We start from the raw sequence: 18,351 nt of genomic DNA, 5'->3' as shown, positions 1-18,351 counted from the left end.
AGGGTTGCTGTTGTTGCTGTTAAGGTCCTGGATCCTTGCAGGGGTGGATTTCTTTGTTTGCTCTTCCCTGAGCTCCTCTTGGCTTTTTCACCCCTGGCCCTGTGACAGCCGCCTGCAACGGGCTCTGTGCAGCTTCCCCGTCAAGAACTACATGGAGCTTAATCAGCATTAAAGCAGAGCTCACTCCCCTGCCTTGCTAGAGAAAAGGAGCTGCTTTCCAAAATTCTATTGCTTGTGGAGCAGCAGGACAAACTGGGCAGGGAAAACAGGAGAAGGGGAATGTGATGAGCCCGTGGCACTCGGCATCAGCCCTGCTGTCCTTCTTCCAGCAACGATGCTGGCAGGGACTGCTCTCCAAGCACAGCTGAATGGAAGGGGTTTGCTCTCTCTGACTGTGTTTTATCCCTGAGACAGACTGAAAATCCTGTATCTCATTTATTAAATGCATCAAGAAATTCAGGATAGCTTTGTCAGCTTTGTTTATGCTTGAATTTAATGTCACAGTGCTTTATCACTCAGACAAGGTAGGAGTTGGTTTAGTTGGTTTTAGTTGGTTTTTTATTATTATTTTTTTTTTAAAAAATCAGTTTCAGTGTTTAATTCCATGTTATGTCCTGTTGATTTGCCACAGCAGTTCAAGGCCCTCTACAAAGGACCATGTTACTCCAAAGATCTCCACAAAATCCCAGCTTCCTAAGTGGTCCTTTTTATTTGTGCAGCAAGGGAGAAACCCGAGTAAATCCTTGGTTCTCAAAGTCAGAAAATTCCAGAATGGTTTGGGTTGGAAGGGACCTGGGACATCATCCAGTGACACCCCTTCCATGGGCAGAGCCACCTTCCACCATCCCAGGGTGATCCAAGCCCTGCCCAACCTGGCCTTGGGCACTTCCAGGGATGGGGCAGCCACAGGAAAAGCCTGTCCCTGTCCATGAGCTCTGCTGGATCCCAGCTGGGCACTGGGAACTCTTTATTTTGGGTGAACAGATGCACCATGGCCCCATGGTCTGTGGAGGAACCAGCTCTGCTGCTCTGCCCCCTCTTGCTGTTCCTAGCTGCATTGGCCAACTCACAGTTTTGGGACAGAAATTCCAGATGAATCCAACATTATTGGACCTTTAGGACAGGAAGAGAAAGTCATAACCAAAGGAGGGGGAAGGCAGGGATGAATTTGTGGGTAAGAGAACAGTGAGGTTGCTGATCTTGCATTGCATTTCCTGGGCGTCGCATCATGGTGCAGACTCATTGTGCTGCTCAGGGCAGCTCAGCAGCTCCTCAAGGCATGCACAGAGGCTGGAAACATGCCCTTGGAGACTGAGAAATCTACAGAATCCATCTCTCAAAGCAGGATTTACAGCCAGGGTTTGATGTCAGAGCTCAGCCCTGGTGGATGCTGCTCCATGTCTGAAGGCTGGGACAGAGGTCTGCAGAGCAGAGCAGAGCTCTGTGGCTAAAGGTCAGCCTGAATTATGCTCTATCTATGCCTGTTAATTATAGAGGACTGTAATCTGCCACTGCAGTCACAATTCAGCAGGATCTTGATTGTGCAGAGAGTTAATGAAGTGAGGGAGGACTGGAGACACAAAGTCTCAGCAGCTGGCTGGGGGACATACAGATTTCAAAGGGAAAAGCTTTTTTGTTTTGTTTTGTTTACTCTGAGAAGGAAAAACTTCAGCCTGGAGGCCCCAAAACTGTAGATCCCTGTAGCTAAGCCCAGACAAGTCCTCATGCATTTTGGCACATAGGGGAATAAAATAAGAAAAAAAATCTGGATAATACTCAATGCTGTGATTACAGCGAGGTTTCCTGGATATCCAAGGGGGGATCACAGCTGATCTGGGAAGATGTGAGAGCAGAGTTACAGAGGTGCTTTCTGCCCAGATGAACCTCTTATCTTGAAATTGTTCAGCTCTCTTAAGTGGCTTAACCTCTCTTCATTTAACACCGGCTGTAACACGAGGGATGCAAATCCTGCAGCAGACAGCTTCCCTTTTCCACCTTTTTTTCTTTTTCCTCCTTTTCCTTTCCTCATACTCCACACCCCATTGCACACCATAACCCATCTGACAATTAATATTAATTATTTACATTGCCTTGGAGCTAATGTTATCAAAGCATCACGGTATCATAGCCTGAAGGATTTATTTACACTTAATCTATTGTCTGTCCACTCCTTATTTTTTTCCCTGTTCTCTCCATCACTCACTAATTCCTTCTCAAAACTCCTTTAACCGAAGGGAAACAAATGGAAATTCATGTTTCCCTCAGTGCATCCTCCTCCTTGCTGGTGTTAAGCTTGTTTCCAGGTAAGTCATTCCACGCTGCTCCCTTCCTCATTGCTCTCCTCCGGGCTGACCTTTCCAGTGCCAAGCGAACTAAAGCTCCTCATGAAAGGCTAATTTGATGAGCAGAGGCCCAGCCAGCCACCTGTGCTGTCACACGGTCAAATATTCAGCGTTTCAAATGGCCAGTGCCCTTTACATCCAATTATTTCCACACCCAAATGCGAGCTGAGAGCCGAGCTGCTTCGCCGTGACCTGCGACGGCGACACGGTGACAAGTCAGGGCAGGGGGTGGCAGAAGGGTTCTGGTTCTGCTCAGGAACGACAACAGGTGGGGATTAATGCAGGGCACATTGCTGCAAGCATCTCCAATTGTCACATCCTCAGCCCAAAAAATGCCTGTTCAGTGTTTCCAAACCACTCCTGGGGGCAGCGAGGGCTGCGCAGTCCAGAGGTGCCCCTGGCAGGATCTGGGAGATCCTTGTCACTTCGTTCCTTGGACATTCCCCTGGTGACCTGGAGCTATTCCTGCACACACCTGCAAGCACAGAGGTGCTCCAGCTGCAGGGTTTGTTCTCCCCAGCTTTTGGGTGATGCCTGGCTCGCTTTTCCTGCAGAGGCTCAAAGGCAAAAGCAAACCAAGCACCCAGCATGTGCCAGCCTCTGGCTGTAGAACAGAGAAAACAGTGCTGTGTTATGTTCCCCTTGCCCAAGGAGGTAGAAATAAGGAGTAAAAAGAGGATTTAGCTGCTCTTACGCTGCTGCTGCTGCAGGAGAGCCCTGAACTAGCACACAGTGCAGTGAATGGTTTGGAAGGAAAAGCTTCCCAGGGTTGAAGAATAACAAAATATACACAGTAAGGAAGAAAAGGGGGTAAAAATAAAATGGAAGGAAGCATAAAATAGGAACAGCAAAAGCCAAAAAGGTAAAAAAGCCCCAAAAGCAGTGAGACACCTCCACACCCCCCTCCCTCCATTCCTCTTCCCCCAAGAGTGCTGAAGAACAAAGAATGGATGGATGGATGGATGATGGATGGATGGATGGATGGATGGATGGATGGATGGATGGATGGATGATGGATGGATGGATGGATGATGGATGGATGGATGAGGAGGGAAGGATGGATGGATGGATGGATGGATGGATGGATGGATGGATGGATGGATGGATGGATGGGATGGATAGATGGATGGATGGATGGATGGATGGATGGATGGATGGATGGATGGATGAGGAAGGAAGGATGGATGGATGACCCATGGGAATAACCTGGACAATCAGGGCTGTGGCCCCCTTTGAAGCAGCCACACAATCTGGATGCTGCAATTTTCACTTCCTGCAGGGAAACTCGCCCTGTTCTTCTGAGGTGGATAAACCAAGGCTTGTACAACTGATTGTGGGAGGTGTTTTGACATAAGGAAATAAAAGGCCAGGCCTGGCCTCTTCCTGCACATCCCAGTGAAGTAGGGGCACTTCCCATTACCTGCCCTGTGCCTGGAGGGTCTTTTGCTTTTCCAAGAGGATTTTGAAGCAGAGGTGAAATTGTACTGTTGTTTTCCAGTAGCATCTGCAATTCAGTAGCATTCCTTCATGAATGTTAATAAAATATTTAGGGCTCTTTTGTGATAAATTATTGATTTATCAACTTCAGAATGGTAAAAGTCATAAAATCAGAATGGTAAAAGGTAAAAATTCCTTTTGTGGGGAGGAGGAGAAACTCTGATAATATTTACTTCATTCATGCTAATGAATGACCAAGATATAATTGGCTCCACATTCTCTGTTAGAAAATATTGTTACTCAGATAAAAGTACTACCACTGTAAAGAAAAGCCTTGTGGGATTACCAAAACCCTATTTAGAAGTCTTTATTTCCCTTTAACTGGTTTTTTTTTTTTTTCATTTTAATGGGAAAAGTACCTTCAAAGACTAAAGATGTCTACATGGCTTTTATGGTGGCCTTCCACAAAGGAGTCTTCTGTTTGAATTTTAATGTTTTTAACCAATGTTCTATGTGGAGCACATATGTCCTTAATGAGAGGGTTGATGCAGTTCATTAGTTTATATTTGAGGGATGAAACATTGCTGAGTGTAGCTGGTAAACTGTAATTGATCATGGCTGAGTAGGCAAAATTTAGCATTTGGCTATTTAAAGTTACACATAGGCTAATCCTGACTGCTCCCAAGGAGAGGGAATGCATACCGTGAGGAAAATGTGAGGTGAGGCATCAGTGTAGACAAAATTCAAATTTCTGAGCAACCTGAGGTTAGTCCTTGGATCTGGTTTGAGCAGAGGGGCAAGAGGTGAAAGCTGCTTTTCAAATGTGAAGCTCAGCAGCTGATGAGAGTCCTTTCTGCACATTTTTCATGATCCCAGCCCTTTTCCAGATTTATTTGTGCTGGGCTGACCTGGCATTACCACAGTTAGCCCGGATGGCTCAGAGATGCTGCCAGGGCACTGTGCCAGGCTCCAGTTTGGGAGCCACAGAGGTTGTACCCCTGGAATTTCTGGCTCATTTATCCCCAGAGCTGGTGAAAAGCATAGTCTGAATCACTGGGAATAATCAGCATCCTCTGCCCCAGAACAGCCCCAAATCTGTGCTTTCCAAACACCATTTTTCAGTGGGATTGCATGGCTCTTGTGTCTGCTGGCCTACAAACACATCTCAGAACACTTCTGCCAACAGTTTCATGCACAAGGAACATGGAGCCAAGCTGCAGAATTCAGTATCAACATCCAAACTGTGAGATTTGGGAAGAATTTTAGTAAATTAAAGTTTAAAAACTGCACAATAAAAGTCTGTGAGGATCTTCAGAGTTAGATTCTTTTTTTTTTCTGCTGCTCCACAGCAACATGTGGGCATTACATCTGTTGTGGTGGTACATTAAGGAGTAGATAATCTGCATTTGGTTATTCTCCCAGACAGTTAGTAATAATAATTTGAATGAGGGAGATTTTAAAAAATGCATCTGGCAACTCCGTGGGTGTGTTTTGTTGTTTGTTTTTACCCTTCTTTTAAAACCCCCACAATATAAAATAAGAACCAACACTAGGAAAAAAAAACAAAAACAAAAAAACTGAAATAATTATGAAACCAATAAATAACCCCTGAGCTCTAACGTACACAGATGACTTTCCAGAGGTGGCAGGCAAAAAAGAAAAAGAAAAAAAAGAGGAAAACCCGGGGAGCAGGGATGGGAGGGGAGACTCCGGAGCCCCCCGGGGCTGGGACCCTGCAGAGGGGCTCAGATGTTCCAGGAGTGCAGCCTTAGTTTTGGTGCAACAACAACAAAAAAATACGAAATAGCCGACAGAAACCTATTTAAATAAAGGGGAAAAAATAAAACAGAAAGAAAAAAACCTCCAACTCTTTTTTTTTTTTTTTTTTTTCCCCTAAGCAGCCCGTCTCATCAGCAGCTGAGGCAGGAGCAGGAGGGGTTTTGGAGTTAACTGCATGCAGGAAATCTCTCACATCCTGAGTCCCAGCTCGCTCCTCTCGGTAACTCTATATTATGGGGCTGCTCTCCAGCCCCAGCTGATGAAAGTTTGTCTCCCTCAGTCTGGGCTGCGATGTCAAAGCGCCTCCAGGCAGCGCAGCCGCGCTCCCCCCGTGCGCTGCCCCCGGCCCGGCTCCCCGCGCTGCTGCTGCTGCTGCTGGGCTCGGCCCGGCTCCTCTCGGCATCGCCCCCAGCCCGCGGTAAGTCCCGCACAGCCTTCCCGGGGCTTTTCCCGGCAGATTCCCGACCCCGAGCTGCCTTTGGGCCGGGCGGGAGCGGAGCCGGGATGGATCCGGAGCGGCGCGTCCCGGCCGGGCACACGCGGGGCTGCGGGAGCGCCGCTGCTCGGAGCGGCTCCGCCGGGATTTCCCTGGAAAACGTCGCCCTGCGGCCCCCCGGCACCCCCAAACCCGCCGGTGTCATCCCCCGGCACCCCCAAACCCGCCGGTGTCATCCCCCGGCACCCCCAAACCCGCCGGTGTCATCCCCCGGCACCCCCAAACCCGCCGGTGTCATCCCCCTGCACCCCCAAACCCGCCGGTGTCATCCCCCGGCACCCCCAAACCCTCCGGTGTCATCCCCCAGTATCCCCAAATCTGCTGCTCCCTTCTCTGCAGCCCCAAATCTGCTGCTCCCCTCTCTACATCTCCATCCCCTGGCACCCCAAACTTGCTGCTCCCTTCTCTGTGCCCCCATCCCCCGGCACCCCAAACCTACTGGCCCCTTCTCTGCACCCCCAAACCTGATGTTCTCTTCTCTGCATCCCCATCCCCCTGCACCCCAAACCTGCTGCTCCCTTCTCTGTGCCCCCAAATCTGCTGCTCCCCTCTCTACACCCCCATCCCCCAGCACCCCAAACCTGCTGCTCCTTTCTTTGCACCCCCAAACCTGCTGCTCCCCTCTCTACACCCCCATCCCCCTGCACCCCAAACCTGCTGCTCCCTTCTCTGCACTCCCATCCCCCCACACCCCCAAATCTGCTACTCCCTTCTCTACATCCCCATCCTCTGGTGCCCCAAACCTGCTGCTCCCCTATCTGAACCCCCATTCCCTGAGACCCCCAGTCCAGCTGCTCCCTTCTCTGCACCCTCATCCCCTGCACCCCAAACCTGCTGCTCCCCTCTCTACACCCCCAACCCCCGGCACCCCAAATCTGCTGCTCTCTTCTCTATACCCCCATTCCCTGGCACCCCCAAACCTGCTGGCCCCTTCTCTGCACCCCCAAACCTGATGTTCTCTTCTCTGCATCCCTATCCCCCGGCACCCCCAAACCTGCTGCTCCCATCCCGGGGACCCCCCTGTTGTGTGCATTCGGGGGTGCCCCGCAGGGTCCCGGGGAGAAGGGTAGGGGTGAGGTGTTTGGAAATTCTCCTCCCATGCATCCCCTCCAAACAGCCCTCGGGGCTGAATTCAAAGCTCTGGGAGCCTTGTCAGAGTTTGGGCTCTGTTTCCAGCTGGGGAAAATTGCGCGGAAAAGCCAAATAGTGATGGTAAAAGGTCCTGGCTGGGTAAAAGTTTTCTCGCGGCCGCTGCGTTCATTCAAAGCGAGCTCCAGGCGGGGATTCAGCTGTGGAGCGCTGTGCTGTCCGTGTTCTGTGGATGGGGAACAGCCTAGGAAGGGATTGTCTCTCCCTCCAGCAAGTTTGGGGTTTATTCTGGAATCCTCAGAGCTCCCAGGTCTTCTCTCTTCGTTAAGCAGCTGACAGTGCATATTTGATGTGAGAGAGGAAAAGAGATTCTCCTCTATGAATACATTTAACAGCACCGAGGGATGCCTGTGTCCCTGAGTGTTACTACAGTCTCCTGTGTTTGGTCTTTTTATGTCTTTTTTTCCCCCCCATTGTAACTTGAAGCTTTGTAAATATTTGCTTATCTTCAAATGTATAGACAGCGACTTTCGCTGGGGCTTTGGCTCTGAACTTGCTAAGAAAAAAGACGGGGAGATACTTTAGCACGTGGAAATCCCAAAGGGGGAAAGGACATGGTGTTGCCTTTGATCAAGCACCTGGAATTTATCTTAATGGATTAGCAGGAGTTGAAGCTTTGCCTTTGGGAGGGGTCTTGATTTCTCTTTGGTGAATTTGCACCAAATTGGTGGGTTTGGGGTGAAGGCTGCAGAAATTCCCGGGCAGATGAAGACAAATAGGTGCCCTGTGGCTCTTCCCTTTTCGTGGGGAAAGGAAGGGCTGGTTTGGGTGGGAGGATGGCTCCCTTCTCTGAGTGTGGAACCCACTGTGTCTGGCCAACCCCTCCATGGTTTGGAAGGGGTTGAAGTCGGGAAAATTTGATGTAAAATGCTCCAAAGTGTTTGTCCCTACAATTCCAAGAGGGCAAACTGTGGGTGACTTGGCTCTAGCACACAGATGAGTGAGCAGAATGGGAAGAGGGGGTGGAAATCCGGTTCCTTGTGGCTCAGAATTCCCTCAGAGCCAAGCTGAGGCTCTAAGGTTACACTCACACTGATGATTTAGGCTCTGTGTAAAGTTTGTGCCAGCTGCTCATCTCTGTGGTGTCTTTAGGTGTCTTTATGGGTTTTAGATGTCAGCATTTGGGCAGCTGTGGTGGTTGCTGGCCCCTGGATTTGCCTCCTTGTGTCTTTCTGCTCCTCTTCTTTTCATACCATGTCAGTAATTTGCTCTTTTCCATCCAGAATATTCAGTGAGCATCCCCTTCCCTTAATTCCACTTTTTCCTGTGGAAGCAGAGCACAGCTTCAGCCCTGCCAGAACTTGTGCTGCTTTCTTGGGCATGGAGGTGCTGAAAGTTCCAGGCACACCTTTCCACACTCCCAGTGACAACAAGTGCTCCTGGCTGGGCTGGCACAGCTCTCACTGGGCATTGTGAGCCCTGCAGGACATCCCAATGCTGCCAGGACATCCTAATTTTGACACAAAGTCGTGTTTAGTGATTAAGGCAAGTTGGAGTTATGATATGCCTTGAGAAGCGCGTTTGAAATGTGGCAATAATGTGTGTCTGCCTGAGTGTCAGGTCTGTTATTAAACAGAAATTATTAAATAGTGTCTGTTATTAAACAGAAATTATCAGGTTGTGGCCTAGGCAACCTAAAAGTAGCCTTGTTGCTTGCTTTAGTATGTTTTCTTTCCATTTTTGTGTGATTTTACAATTGCCATTCAGTTGTCAGCCTTGTGCTGGGTTTCTGCTTAAAGGAGCTCATGGACAAAAAGGGAAACTCAAGCAGGCCAAATTAACTTTGTTGTCCTTGTGGAGTGGGATATAAAGTAGGATAAGATCTGATCTTGCAGTCTCAGTCAAATACCTTAAAATCTACACCTGTACAAGGTTTTTGTGCTCAAGGCTGTCCTGTTCCTGCAGGGCAGACAGAGTGATGCTGTGGACAGGTAAAGCCCAGATTAGAGATTCTGTATGTGTGAACAAACTTTTAAATTTCTTTTGGATATTGTGTGTTAGCTGGGAAAACAGCAGGGAAAAAAAAGGACAAAGGATGACAGAATGGTTTGGGTAGGAAGGGACTTTAAAAACCATCTTGTTCTACCCCCTGCCATGGGCAGGGACACCTTCCACCATCCCAGGTGGCTCCAAGCCCTGTCCAACCTGGCCTTGGATGCTTCCATGGATAGAAGAGCCACAACTTCTCTGGGCATGAAAAAATGCAAATCCTAAAACTGCAACCCAAAATTCTTTACCTTCAGTTAAAGTCACTTTTGTCTAGATTTTAATTTGCTACTGATTGCAGCTTCCTTGGGTCTAATGGAAATAAATTGCAGGAGAAGAAATGTTGCTTTGTCTCGTGCTCTAAACCTGATTTCTCCATCACCCTCTGTTTCAGAACCTGTCTTCTCTCAAGCTGCTCCAGCATTTGTGGCAGATATTTCTGGTGTATAATCACCTCCTTGTCTGATGATTATCCCCTTCAGACAGCCTGGCATGAGCTGTCCCTGTGCATGGGGCTCCAGAGGTCATGCCAAAATCCCCCAGCAGAGGAATTCTGTTCCCACTCTTCAGCAGTGTTTGCATCCTCCAGCTCTCTGTGGAGCCAACAGGTTCTTCACTGCTGTTTGCCTGTGTGTCTCATCTCAGCTCTGCTTGGGATTTTTGGACAGGTCCTGACCCAGATACAAAGAGCATCCTTGAACTCATGACTCTGTTTTGGGTGGTTTTGCATCCTGCTGGGAGCCCCAGTGGGATTTCTCTGATAGCACCTGGGGGACTGCAGCAGACCAGGGCTGTGTTTATCCATTTATCCCAAGATATTTATCTGTTATTCCCACCAAGTCACTCACCCACTGCCCATGATCATGAAATTCTGTTCTAAAAAGGCTCAACTCTCTATTGCTCTCTGCAATTTCCTGAAGGGAGGCTGCAGACAGGAGGGGTCATCTCTTCCACCGGGCAGCACTGACAGAACCAGAGGACACAGCTTCAGGCTACATCAGGGAAAGTCTAGGTTGGATATTAGGAAAAAAAAAAATCACTGAAAGAATAATAAAATACTGGAATTGTCTTCCTAGGGAGGTGGTGGCATCACCATCTCTGGCTGTGTTTAAAAAAGACTGGACATGGCACTTGGGGCTATGGTCTAGTTGTGGTGTTGGGGCATGGGTTGGACTTGATGATCTCAGAGGTCTCTTCCAACCTCATTATTCTGTGTGATTCTATGTGAACTCATGTAAAGGCTTATTTGCTCCTCCTGATAGATTTATCCCTGCTGTTTCCAGCAGATCTGACACTGCCAGGGCAAACTGGCCAAGGAGTCCAGCTGGGCTCTGGTTTTTTGGGTTCCTGATCCTCCTTTTGGGCTGTGGCAGAGCGAAGGATGAGCCCTAATCTGCCTTGCTGGGTTCTTGGGGTGGGTTTCTCTTCACTTGTGCTGTGAGAGCTGCAGCAATAATCCAGGAATGGACATTTTTGAAGGTGCTTGGAATTCTGGAATACTGTCAGTTTATCACCGCCACGCCAGCAGGCTGTCCCCAACTCTGCCTCACACCATCCCATCCTGCTTAGGATGCCAGGCTGTCCATATTGCAGGGATTTTTTTTGTATTTAATCCCTTTTTCTGAAGACTTTCCTTCCTCTACAACCTCCTACATTTCCCTGCACGTCACCCTGGATCTCACTCTCCCCACTGCCTGCACATTGTACTTGTATTCCAAACAGCTCCTCAAATTTCTCCCTGGACAAAAGCACGTCATCTGCACAATTTTGGAGTGCTACATCCCTAAATCACACCTGCAGAGGCTTCTCTTAGGTCCTGCTGAGTCTCCAGGGCAGATCTATGACCAAGTAAATTAAAACCCCACAGTTTGAAGGTAGCAGTTGATTTCTCACAGGGCAGTGCAGTCCAAGAGCTCAATCCCTTTTGTTTCTGGTTAACACAAAGTGCTTCAAATATATTAAAATCTTATCTTTTTGCTACCCCACTAACTAAGAGAAGGGATTGTTTCTTAATAAAGTCCTGCTCCAGTATGTTGACCATTCTCTTTTTAGGGTTCCTGCAGGATTTTGAGACTAAGTTGGTATCAAGTGACTTGAACTGCAGAATCTAATCAGAAATTAATCTGTTTAATCCTTTCAGGTTGTTCCACTAATATTTTACACCCCATACAAATGAATTTGCTGCTTTCCATGACCTGGAGCTAGGATAAGAAAGAATTTAGAGGCAGGAAATTGTCCTTTCACAAGGTCAACTTGCTAAAAGCAGTGATTAGAAGAACAAATTCTTTCTTGTCCCAAATCTATGATGTAACAAGGCAAGAAGTGAAAAGTGTCATGGGCTGTTAGCCATGCTGGATAGTGCACATCAAGGCAGAAAAGGCTGGATGCAGAATTTGGTGTAAAAGTATCTTTAACTTGTTTATTTTGAGGTATTTTTTTAAGAGAAACTGTTTCAGCCCCTGGAAATTTCGTTTAATAGTATATATCATATGCATTAAGTGAAAAACCTTCTTCTGACAATGGTGAAAGTTTGCTGTTTTCTTGCTTCTTTCAAATGTGTTCTATCCTGCAAGCAGCTGAAAGATAAACCTCATGTGTGACTGCTTACCTCTGCAAGAATATATTAAGATACAAACTTCAACAAATTCAAGTATTTATGGGATTGTTTCGCTATAGTTATGCAAAAAAAATTAAAAATCTGGATTTTATCATTTAGTAAGGGGTTCATATGAGTTTGCTGAGGCCTGGAGCAGTGATGGTCTGTGCTGGAGGTCCCCTGCTGCTTCACCTATTAGATGTGAGGAGGATCACTCAGTCCATATTATTTCAGTTTATATTCCATTCCTTTTCTGCCACTGGCAGCACTGTGATGATAGAGTTGGAAATAAATTCACTGAATTCCTCTGGAGCACACAGGGATGGACACAGCACCTCAGCCATGGTCCTTTTGGAACAGGAGATCAGTAAAGGATCTCCAGGTTAAAATCTGCTCTTGCATTTTGATGTGTGCATTGATGCATGAGGGGAGCATCCCAAAAGAATGAGGATTTATTTTTTTTTATCTCTTGATTCTTGAGTAAGGCAGAGACACCCTCTGGGTGAACACCAAGGTGAAATATGGGATTGTTGCAGAAGAAATCCCAGAATCCCAGAATGGTTAGGGTTGGGAGGGACCCCAAATCCCACCCAGTGCCACCCCAGCCATGGCAGGGACACCTCCCACTGTCCCAGCTGCTCCAAGCCCGTGTCCAGCCTGGCCTTGGGCACTGCCAGGGATCCAGGGACAGTCACAGCTGCTCTGGGAATTCCATCCCCACCCTCACAGAGAGGAATTTCTTCCTGACATCCAACCTGAATCTCTCCTCTCTTAGTTTAAACCTTGACACTTTAGAAAGAAGTGTCACTGCTTTCTTTGTGACACTTTTATTCACTCTGCATGCTGTGTTCTCCTTGTTTCTATGCCTGACCCTCTTTTGGGATAAATTCCCTCCTCTCCGTGGACCTGACTCCTCTGTGCAGCCTGGTGCTCATGTCCTGTGCTGGCATTTAAAATCCTTTTTGCAGCACCAGGGCAGAGCTGTTGTAGTGACCTGGGGAGATATCCTGCCCTGAAGAAATCATAAAAAATAAATGTTCTTTGCTCCTGTAGCTCATCTGCTGGAGGAATGTGTGAAAGTCAGGAGTTACAGAGCGACCCAGGGCTCAGGGTGACACTTTCTGCAAGGTCACACTCATAAACCTGAGCAGGAGAGGTGGCTTGAAGGAGATTAAGTAACTCCAGGTTGTCTTTTCATTCATCTTTTAAAAACCAGAAGAGAGATTCAGTGACAGCTTGTGCTGGAGCAGCTGTAGCTCATTTTCCTCTGCCTGCTGTTGTGTGAGGTGAGGATCAGGTATTCCCCACACAAACAGGAATTCCTGATGGATGTAAACTCCTGATGGATGTAAACTCCTGATGGATGTAAAGTCCTGGATGTAAACTCCTGGATATAAACTTCTGATGGATATAAACTCCCCAGCCCAGCAGCTCCTTTTCTAGACTTGGGGAAGAACTACAAACCACATTCCCTGCCTGCTCACCTAAATTAACACTGCAATTCACCCCAAAAAAAGTTCTCCTGAGAATCTTGCTTTTAACCCCTCTGTGCTCTCAGAGGTGTGTCCACCTTCAATTGGTCAATATCCAAATTGACCTCTTCCTTCTGAGAAAATTCATTTTCTGTGTCAAACCACGGCAGGGAAGAACTACAAATCACATCCCCTGCCTGCTCACCTAAATTAACACTGCAATCCACCTCAGCTGGCTTTGCTGTGCTTTTTCCCAGGGAAATCTGAAGGGATGATTTGTTCCTGTGAGGAGCACAGCTCCCACTCCCACTCCGTGGTGCTTTTCTGTGCTGATTGTACACAGGAGGGAACACCCCTCAATTCTGCTGTGCTGAGGATCCCTTGTACTCCCTGAGGCAGGTTAGTAAATCACTGCAGAGAGGGATTGCACCGTACCTTTTGAAAGACCAAGAGGAAATTGTATTTTGGAGAGTATTTTGAACTTCACTCAGTGAAAGTAGCCTTTCATGAGGCTTTGGAGGGGAGGAGCTGGAGAGGAGCACTGGACCTGGATTTTCACATAATTATGTGGACTCATTGCTGAAAAGTGAAGATATATTTAGTACCTTTTTCTCTGCCCTTGGAGCTGGGTGGATTCCTTGTGCTTGTAAAGCACAGGTTATTATTTCTCTGCCTCAGTTAAGTGTTTTTTGTAGGTGCTGCTGGTGCAGAAGTTGCAAGGCTGAGTTCATAATCAAAGATCTGTGGGACTGTTTGGGGAAGAAGCAGCAATTTAGGAACATGCAGATGTGTCCCAGAGTGAGATGGGCCATCTGGCAGCCTGGGAATACCTGTGGGAAAGGCACTGTGCCATCCCTGAGGATTTTCATCCATTCTGAGCCCTGTCCTGCCTGTTTTTACAAGAGGGAATGGCTGGGCCATTTGATAGAGTGTGGATCAGGGCTTGGACAAGAAACAGCTGAAAACAGGATTTGCAGCAGAACAGAAGAGAGAACAGAAGTTCTCCTGAGCTGCTGTGTCATGGACTTTCCAAAGCTCCTTTGGGTTGGAATCTTGCATTTCTGACTTGTCCTCTGCTGTGACCTCCAAGCCCTGAGCTCTTCATGGGGGAAACCTCGATCCTCCCCCATGACCCACTGTGCTGGAATGCCCTTTCCTTCAGAGCTTCACTGCTTTATTTCTCTATATTTTACAATGTTCTCTTCTAGGAAAAAAAAAAAAAAAAAAAAAGACAACTCTGTCTTTGGACTGGTCCTGAATAGTAATTCCTCAGTCAAACACAACAGCATCCCAAATGAGGCTGGACAGCTGTTTCCCAAATATATCCCTGTACATATTCTATACACATCATAAAGCCGGGTTTGGGTTATTTGAAACATTCTGCAGCCTCCCTGCCCCCTCCTGCAGTCAATGGCAAATGTTGTTCTCCCAACTCCACTTGTCACATTTTGTTCTGGAGAACAGAGAGGATATTGAGAGATACTGGCTCCTCTCCTTGACTGCATTTCAATCTGTATTTTGTATAATGAGGGCCCAAATCCTTCTGCCATTACTTATGCTTTAATCACACCGTGCTCTGCCCAGATTGCTTTAATCGCATTTGCATCAGCAGGAGTTGCTCTGTGATGAGCAATATTTCATCTGCAACAGAGCAGACACATCTCGGGCACTTGAGGAGGAAGGAGCTGCCTGGCCTGAGTTTGTTCAGCACAGCCCTCCAGTGAGGGATGCTGCAGCATCCTGATTGGAGAAATAGAATTTCAGGAACAAAGCCATTTTTACAGGTTTTGGTTTTTGGTTGGTTTGGGGTTTTTTGGGTTTTTTTTGTTTGTTTGTTTGTTTTTTGTTTCTTTTTTTTGTTGTTGTTTTTGTTTGGGGTTTTTTTTTGTTGTTTCTTTTTTTTGTGTTTTTTTGTGGTTTTTTTTTTAATTTTTTTTTTTTTTGGACCTGTCAAGTGTGATAGCCCCCTTTTAATTTTCTAGCAAATGGCTTTTTGGCATGTGTTATCTGCTGAGAAACGCCCCGTGCAGAGACATCATTTTGTACTTCAGCCATGACATTACTCTAGATGAGAACTGAAAAGTTATATAGATATTACACCAATATATAAACCATGTGTGTTAGGAAGACAAGTTCAGTTTTGAAATATTTGCCTTAGCTATGCTTTTCACTTTCAATCTGTGCCAAACATGTGCTTGAATGACTGATGGAGTCATATGGTTCCCTGAATAAAGCACTTTATTGTGCTCAGACTTGGAGCCTTCCAACAGTTGTATTACAGAAGCTTGAAGATTAAGATGATCCAACTGCTTAGGGGGTATGTCCCACAAGGAACATTTTAGTTTTTCTTTTCTTGTCCCCCCCACTTTCTCTATTTTTTGTCTTTGTGTCAGCGGTTTGTTCAGCTGGTGGGGCAGTGACATTGACCACGGAGAGTTTGGTGGAGGAGAGCAGCAAGCCACATCCAAATTTCAGCTTTCCCTGCCTTGTCCACATGGAAATGCTGAACACATGACAGATTCCAGGCAGTTTATGGGATTTCATGGGGGAGGGGTGAGAGGGCTGTTCCCTGTCGCTGATTATTTCATCAGCAGAATCAGATTTAGGGAAGGAGTAACTGTGCATGAGCAAGTGATGACAGGAGGTAGATCTGAGAATTATAAAGCCCAAATATTGAAAGCCATGTTTTTAGTGCTGTTCAGTTAATGGGGATCAGGGAATCTCAACCTTCCATTTCTCATCCTGGAGCTGCCTGGTGTGGATCACTGGTGATGCTGCAGAGCTTCATCCTCAAAGACCCACCAAGCATCTTTTTCCATGAGAAGCCAAAAGAACAGAAAATTAAATTCAGAAATGCATGGAGTCATCTTGCTGCTGCCTCTCCTCAGGCTCATCAAAGACCTTTGTTGATTTTTCATGTATGAAATATTTTTGCACACTAGTAGTAATTTCTGCAGTGTGAAAAAAAGGACAAAATTCAAGCTCAAGAAGATCCATGGAATTAGTTGCTTTCCAAGGGTTACTTGTGCTTAAATGCCTGAGGTTTTGGGTTTGGGAATTTGGAATAAGGGAGAAAACAAGTAAAACTTTGTGTGTAGATTTTCCTTTTTAAAAAATGGTTTATTTTCTAAGCAGGCCATGAAAGGACTAATTTTCCTGGGTTTGGTAGAAATAATCAATGTACTCCTTAGAGGAGCAAAGGTTAGCTGGGAAAATAATTCATGATTTTGAACTAATAAAAACTTTACTGCAAGAGAGATAAGAGTTTTACTTACGCACAGTCAAATCTTGGCCAGGCTTTTGTGCTTATAAATAAAGGAGGGCAGGGTCTGGTGCTGTGCTGCCTTTTATGAAGCTGTGGAAGTGCTGGAAGTGGGATAATGGGAAGTATCTTATCAATGTGGTGATTTTTGTCCTTTTTTTTTTTGAGGGTGTCTGTGTCCTCAGCTGGTGGTTGATGTAAAATTTAAGCTGTTGCTTCTTTGACCCCATGCCAGTCTCGGGGCTGGCTTTGTTTAACTATTGTGCAGTGGAAATCTGGTACTGGTTTATTTTCCAGCATTTGCACATTTATTGTGAAATATAATTACAGTTTGCATTTTTTTTTACTATTAGTGCCCAGGGAAGTTGTGGATTCCCATCCCTGGAAGTGTTCAAGGCCAGGCTGGAGCAGCCTGGGACAGTGGAAGGTTCCCTGTCCATGGCAAGGATGGAATGGGCTGAGCTTTATGGTCCCTTCCAACCCAAACCATTCTGCTATTTCTTGATTTTATTAAGTGCCAGTTTATTTTTTTCCTGTCTCAGGCAGAGCAGGCACCATTTTAGGTGGTTTCAGCAAGGCCTGTGCCTGGATGATGTTTAATTTGAGTAATGTTTAGGCTTTTGCTGGAAGGTGGAGTGAAACAGAGGACTGGAATCACATCCCCAGACCTTGGCCACAGAAGTGACACTTTTTTTTTTGGCATGATATAATCTGACCCCTAATGTTGACAATTTCCATTCAAAGCAAGTTGGTTTTTCTTTTCTTTTTGTTTTCCTTGATAGACAAGAGCTGGATGTGATTCCACATTGGAATCCTATCTCACTTTATGTACAGCCACTTTACACTCCTGCCATCTATAAATCAGCACTGGCAAGATAAATACCAAGAAGCACAGAGAGCTAAGGACAATCATGGGTCCTGTCACCTTTGGTTTTCTAGATTATGTAAAATAATTCTTTTAGTTCCCTTCTTGTTATTCAGACTTTTCACTTCCCTGCTCTCCCTGGCAGCCTTTCCAAGCCAGCAGCTCCAGGTTAAATCCATCTTTTGTGAGTGCAGGTGAGGAGCAATGCTCTCACAGCTCTCAGGATTCACTTGGATCTCTGGCACTCCCTGGAAACACCATCTTTTGATGCAGCATGAGCAGTGTTGTCCCCAAGACCATGTGTGGGTCATTCTGGTGTCACCTGCTTTGAGGAGCAATGGTAGGAGCAGAAATCCTGATGATCCCTAAGGGTGTTCTTTGTAAATTCCTGTCCTTCCCTGAGCAGTCATATCCCACCTCTGAGTGCTGGATTTCAGGAGGACTCTTGTAAAGGTTGCTGATAAAAATCCACACCGATCCTGGTATCTTTTCTTACTGAACTGTGGTAAAATCCTTCCCTTGCCTGGTTGTGGGGCTGTGTTTGTGGGCACCTTCCAATTCTTACCCTGTTTCACTTCCATGAACATCCATAAATTTACTCTGTTTCACTTCCATAACTTCCTGAAGTTCCTAAATTCACTCCTATTTCGAGTCCTCCCCTCTGTGTGTAAACTTGGGAATTTTAGATTAAAAAATTCTGGTTTGAATTTTTCTGGAGGTGGCAGGAGAATCACCCCAAAGGAGAGAAAAGCCCCTGATGGGGGGGATGAAGCTCCTGTTTCCCATCTGCTGGGCCCCCAGGCAGCAGTGGAGGCTCTGGGGTACCTCAGGAACTCCCCAAAAACCCAGTGCCAGTGGCTGAGCACTCAGGGCTGGGTGCAGCCAGGTGGAAATCCCTTCCTCCACAGCCAGGAATGACACACCCAGGTCATGGATGCCACAGACTGAGAACTAAACTGAGGAAGCT

General features: G+C 46.6%; 1 protein-coding gene across 1 annotated transcript in view; it reads left to right on the top strand.

Annotated features, from left to right (window-relative positions):
• Window positions 1–5,698: 5,698 nt before the first annotated feature.
• Window positions 5,699–18,351, top strand: part of ADAM12 (ADAM metallopeptidase domain 12) — a 178,398-nt gene continuing 165,745 nt past the window's right edge. The window contains exon 1 of the mRNA XM_002190169.6: window positions 5,699–5,976. Coding sequence (XP_002190205.5) covers window positions 5,850–5,976 — 127 coding nt within the window. The 5' untranslated portion in view covers window positions 5,699–5,849. The remainder of the gene's footprint in view (window positions 5,977–18,351) is intronic.

The sequence above is a fragment of the Taeniopygia guttata genome, chromosome 6 (genome assembly GCF_048771995.1).
Source record: "Taeniopygia guttata chromosome 6, bTaeGut7.mat, whole genome shotgun sequence".
Lineage (NCBI taxonomy): Eukaryota > Metazoa > Chordata > Aves > Passeriformes > Estrildidae > Taeniopygia > Taeniopygia guttata.
Note: the sequence above shows the minus strand (reverse complement) of the source record. Positions and strands in the feature narration are given on the sequence as shown.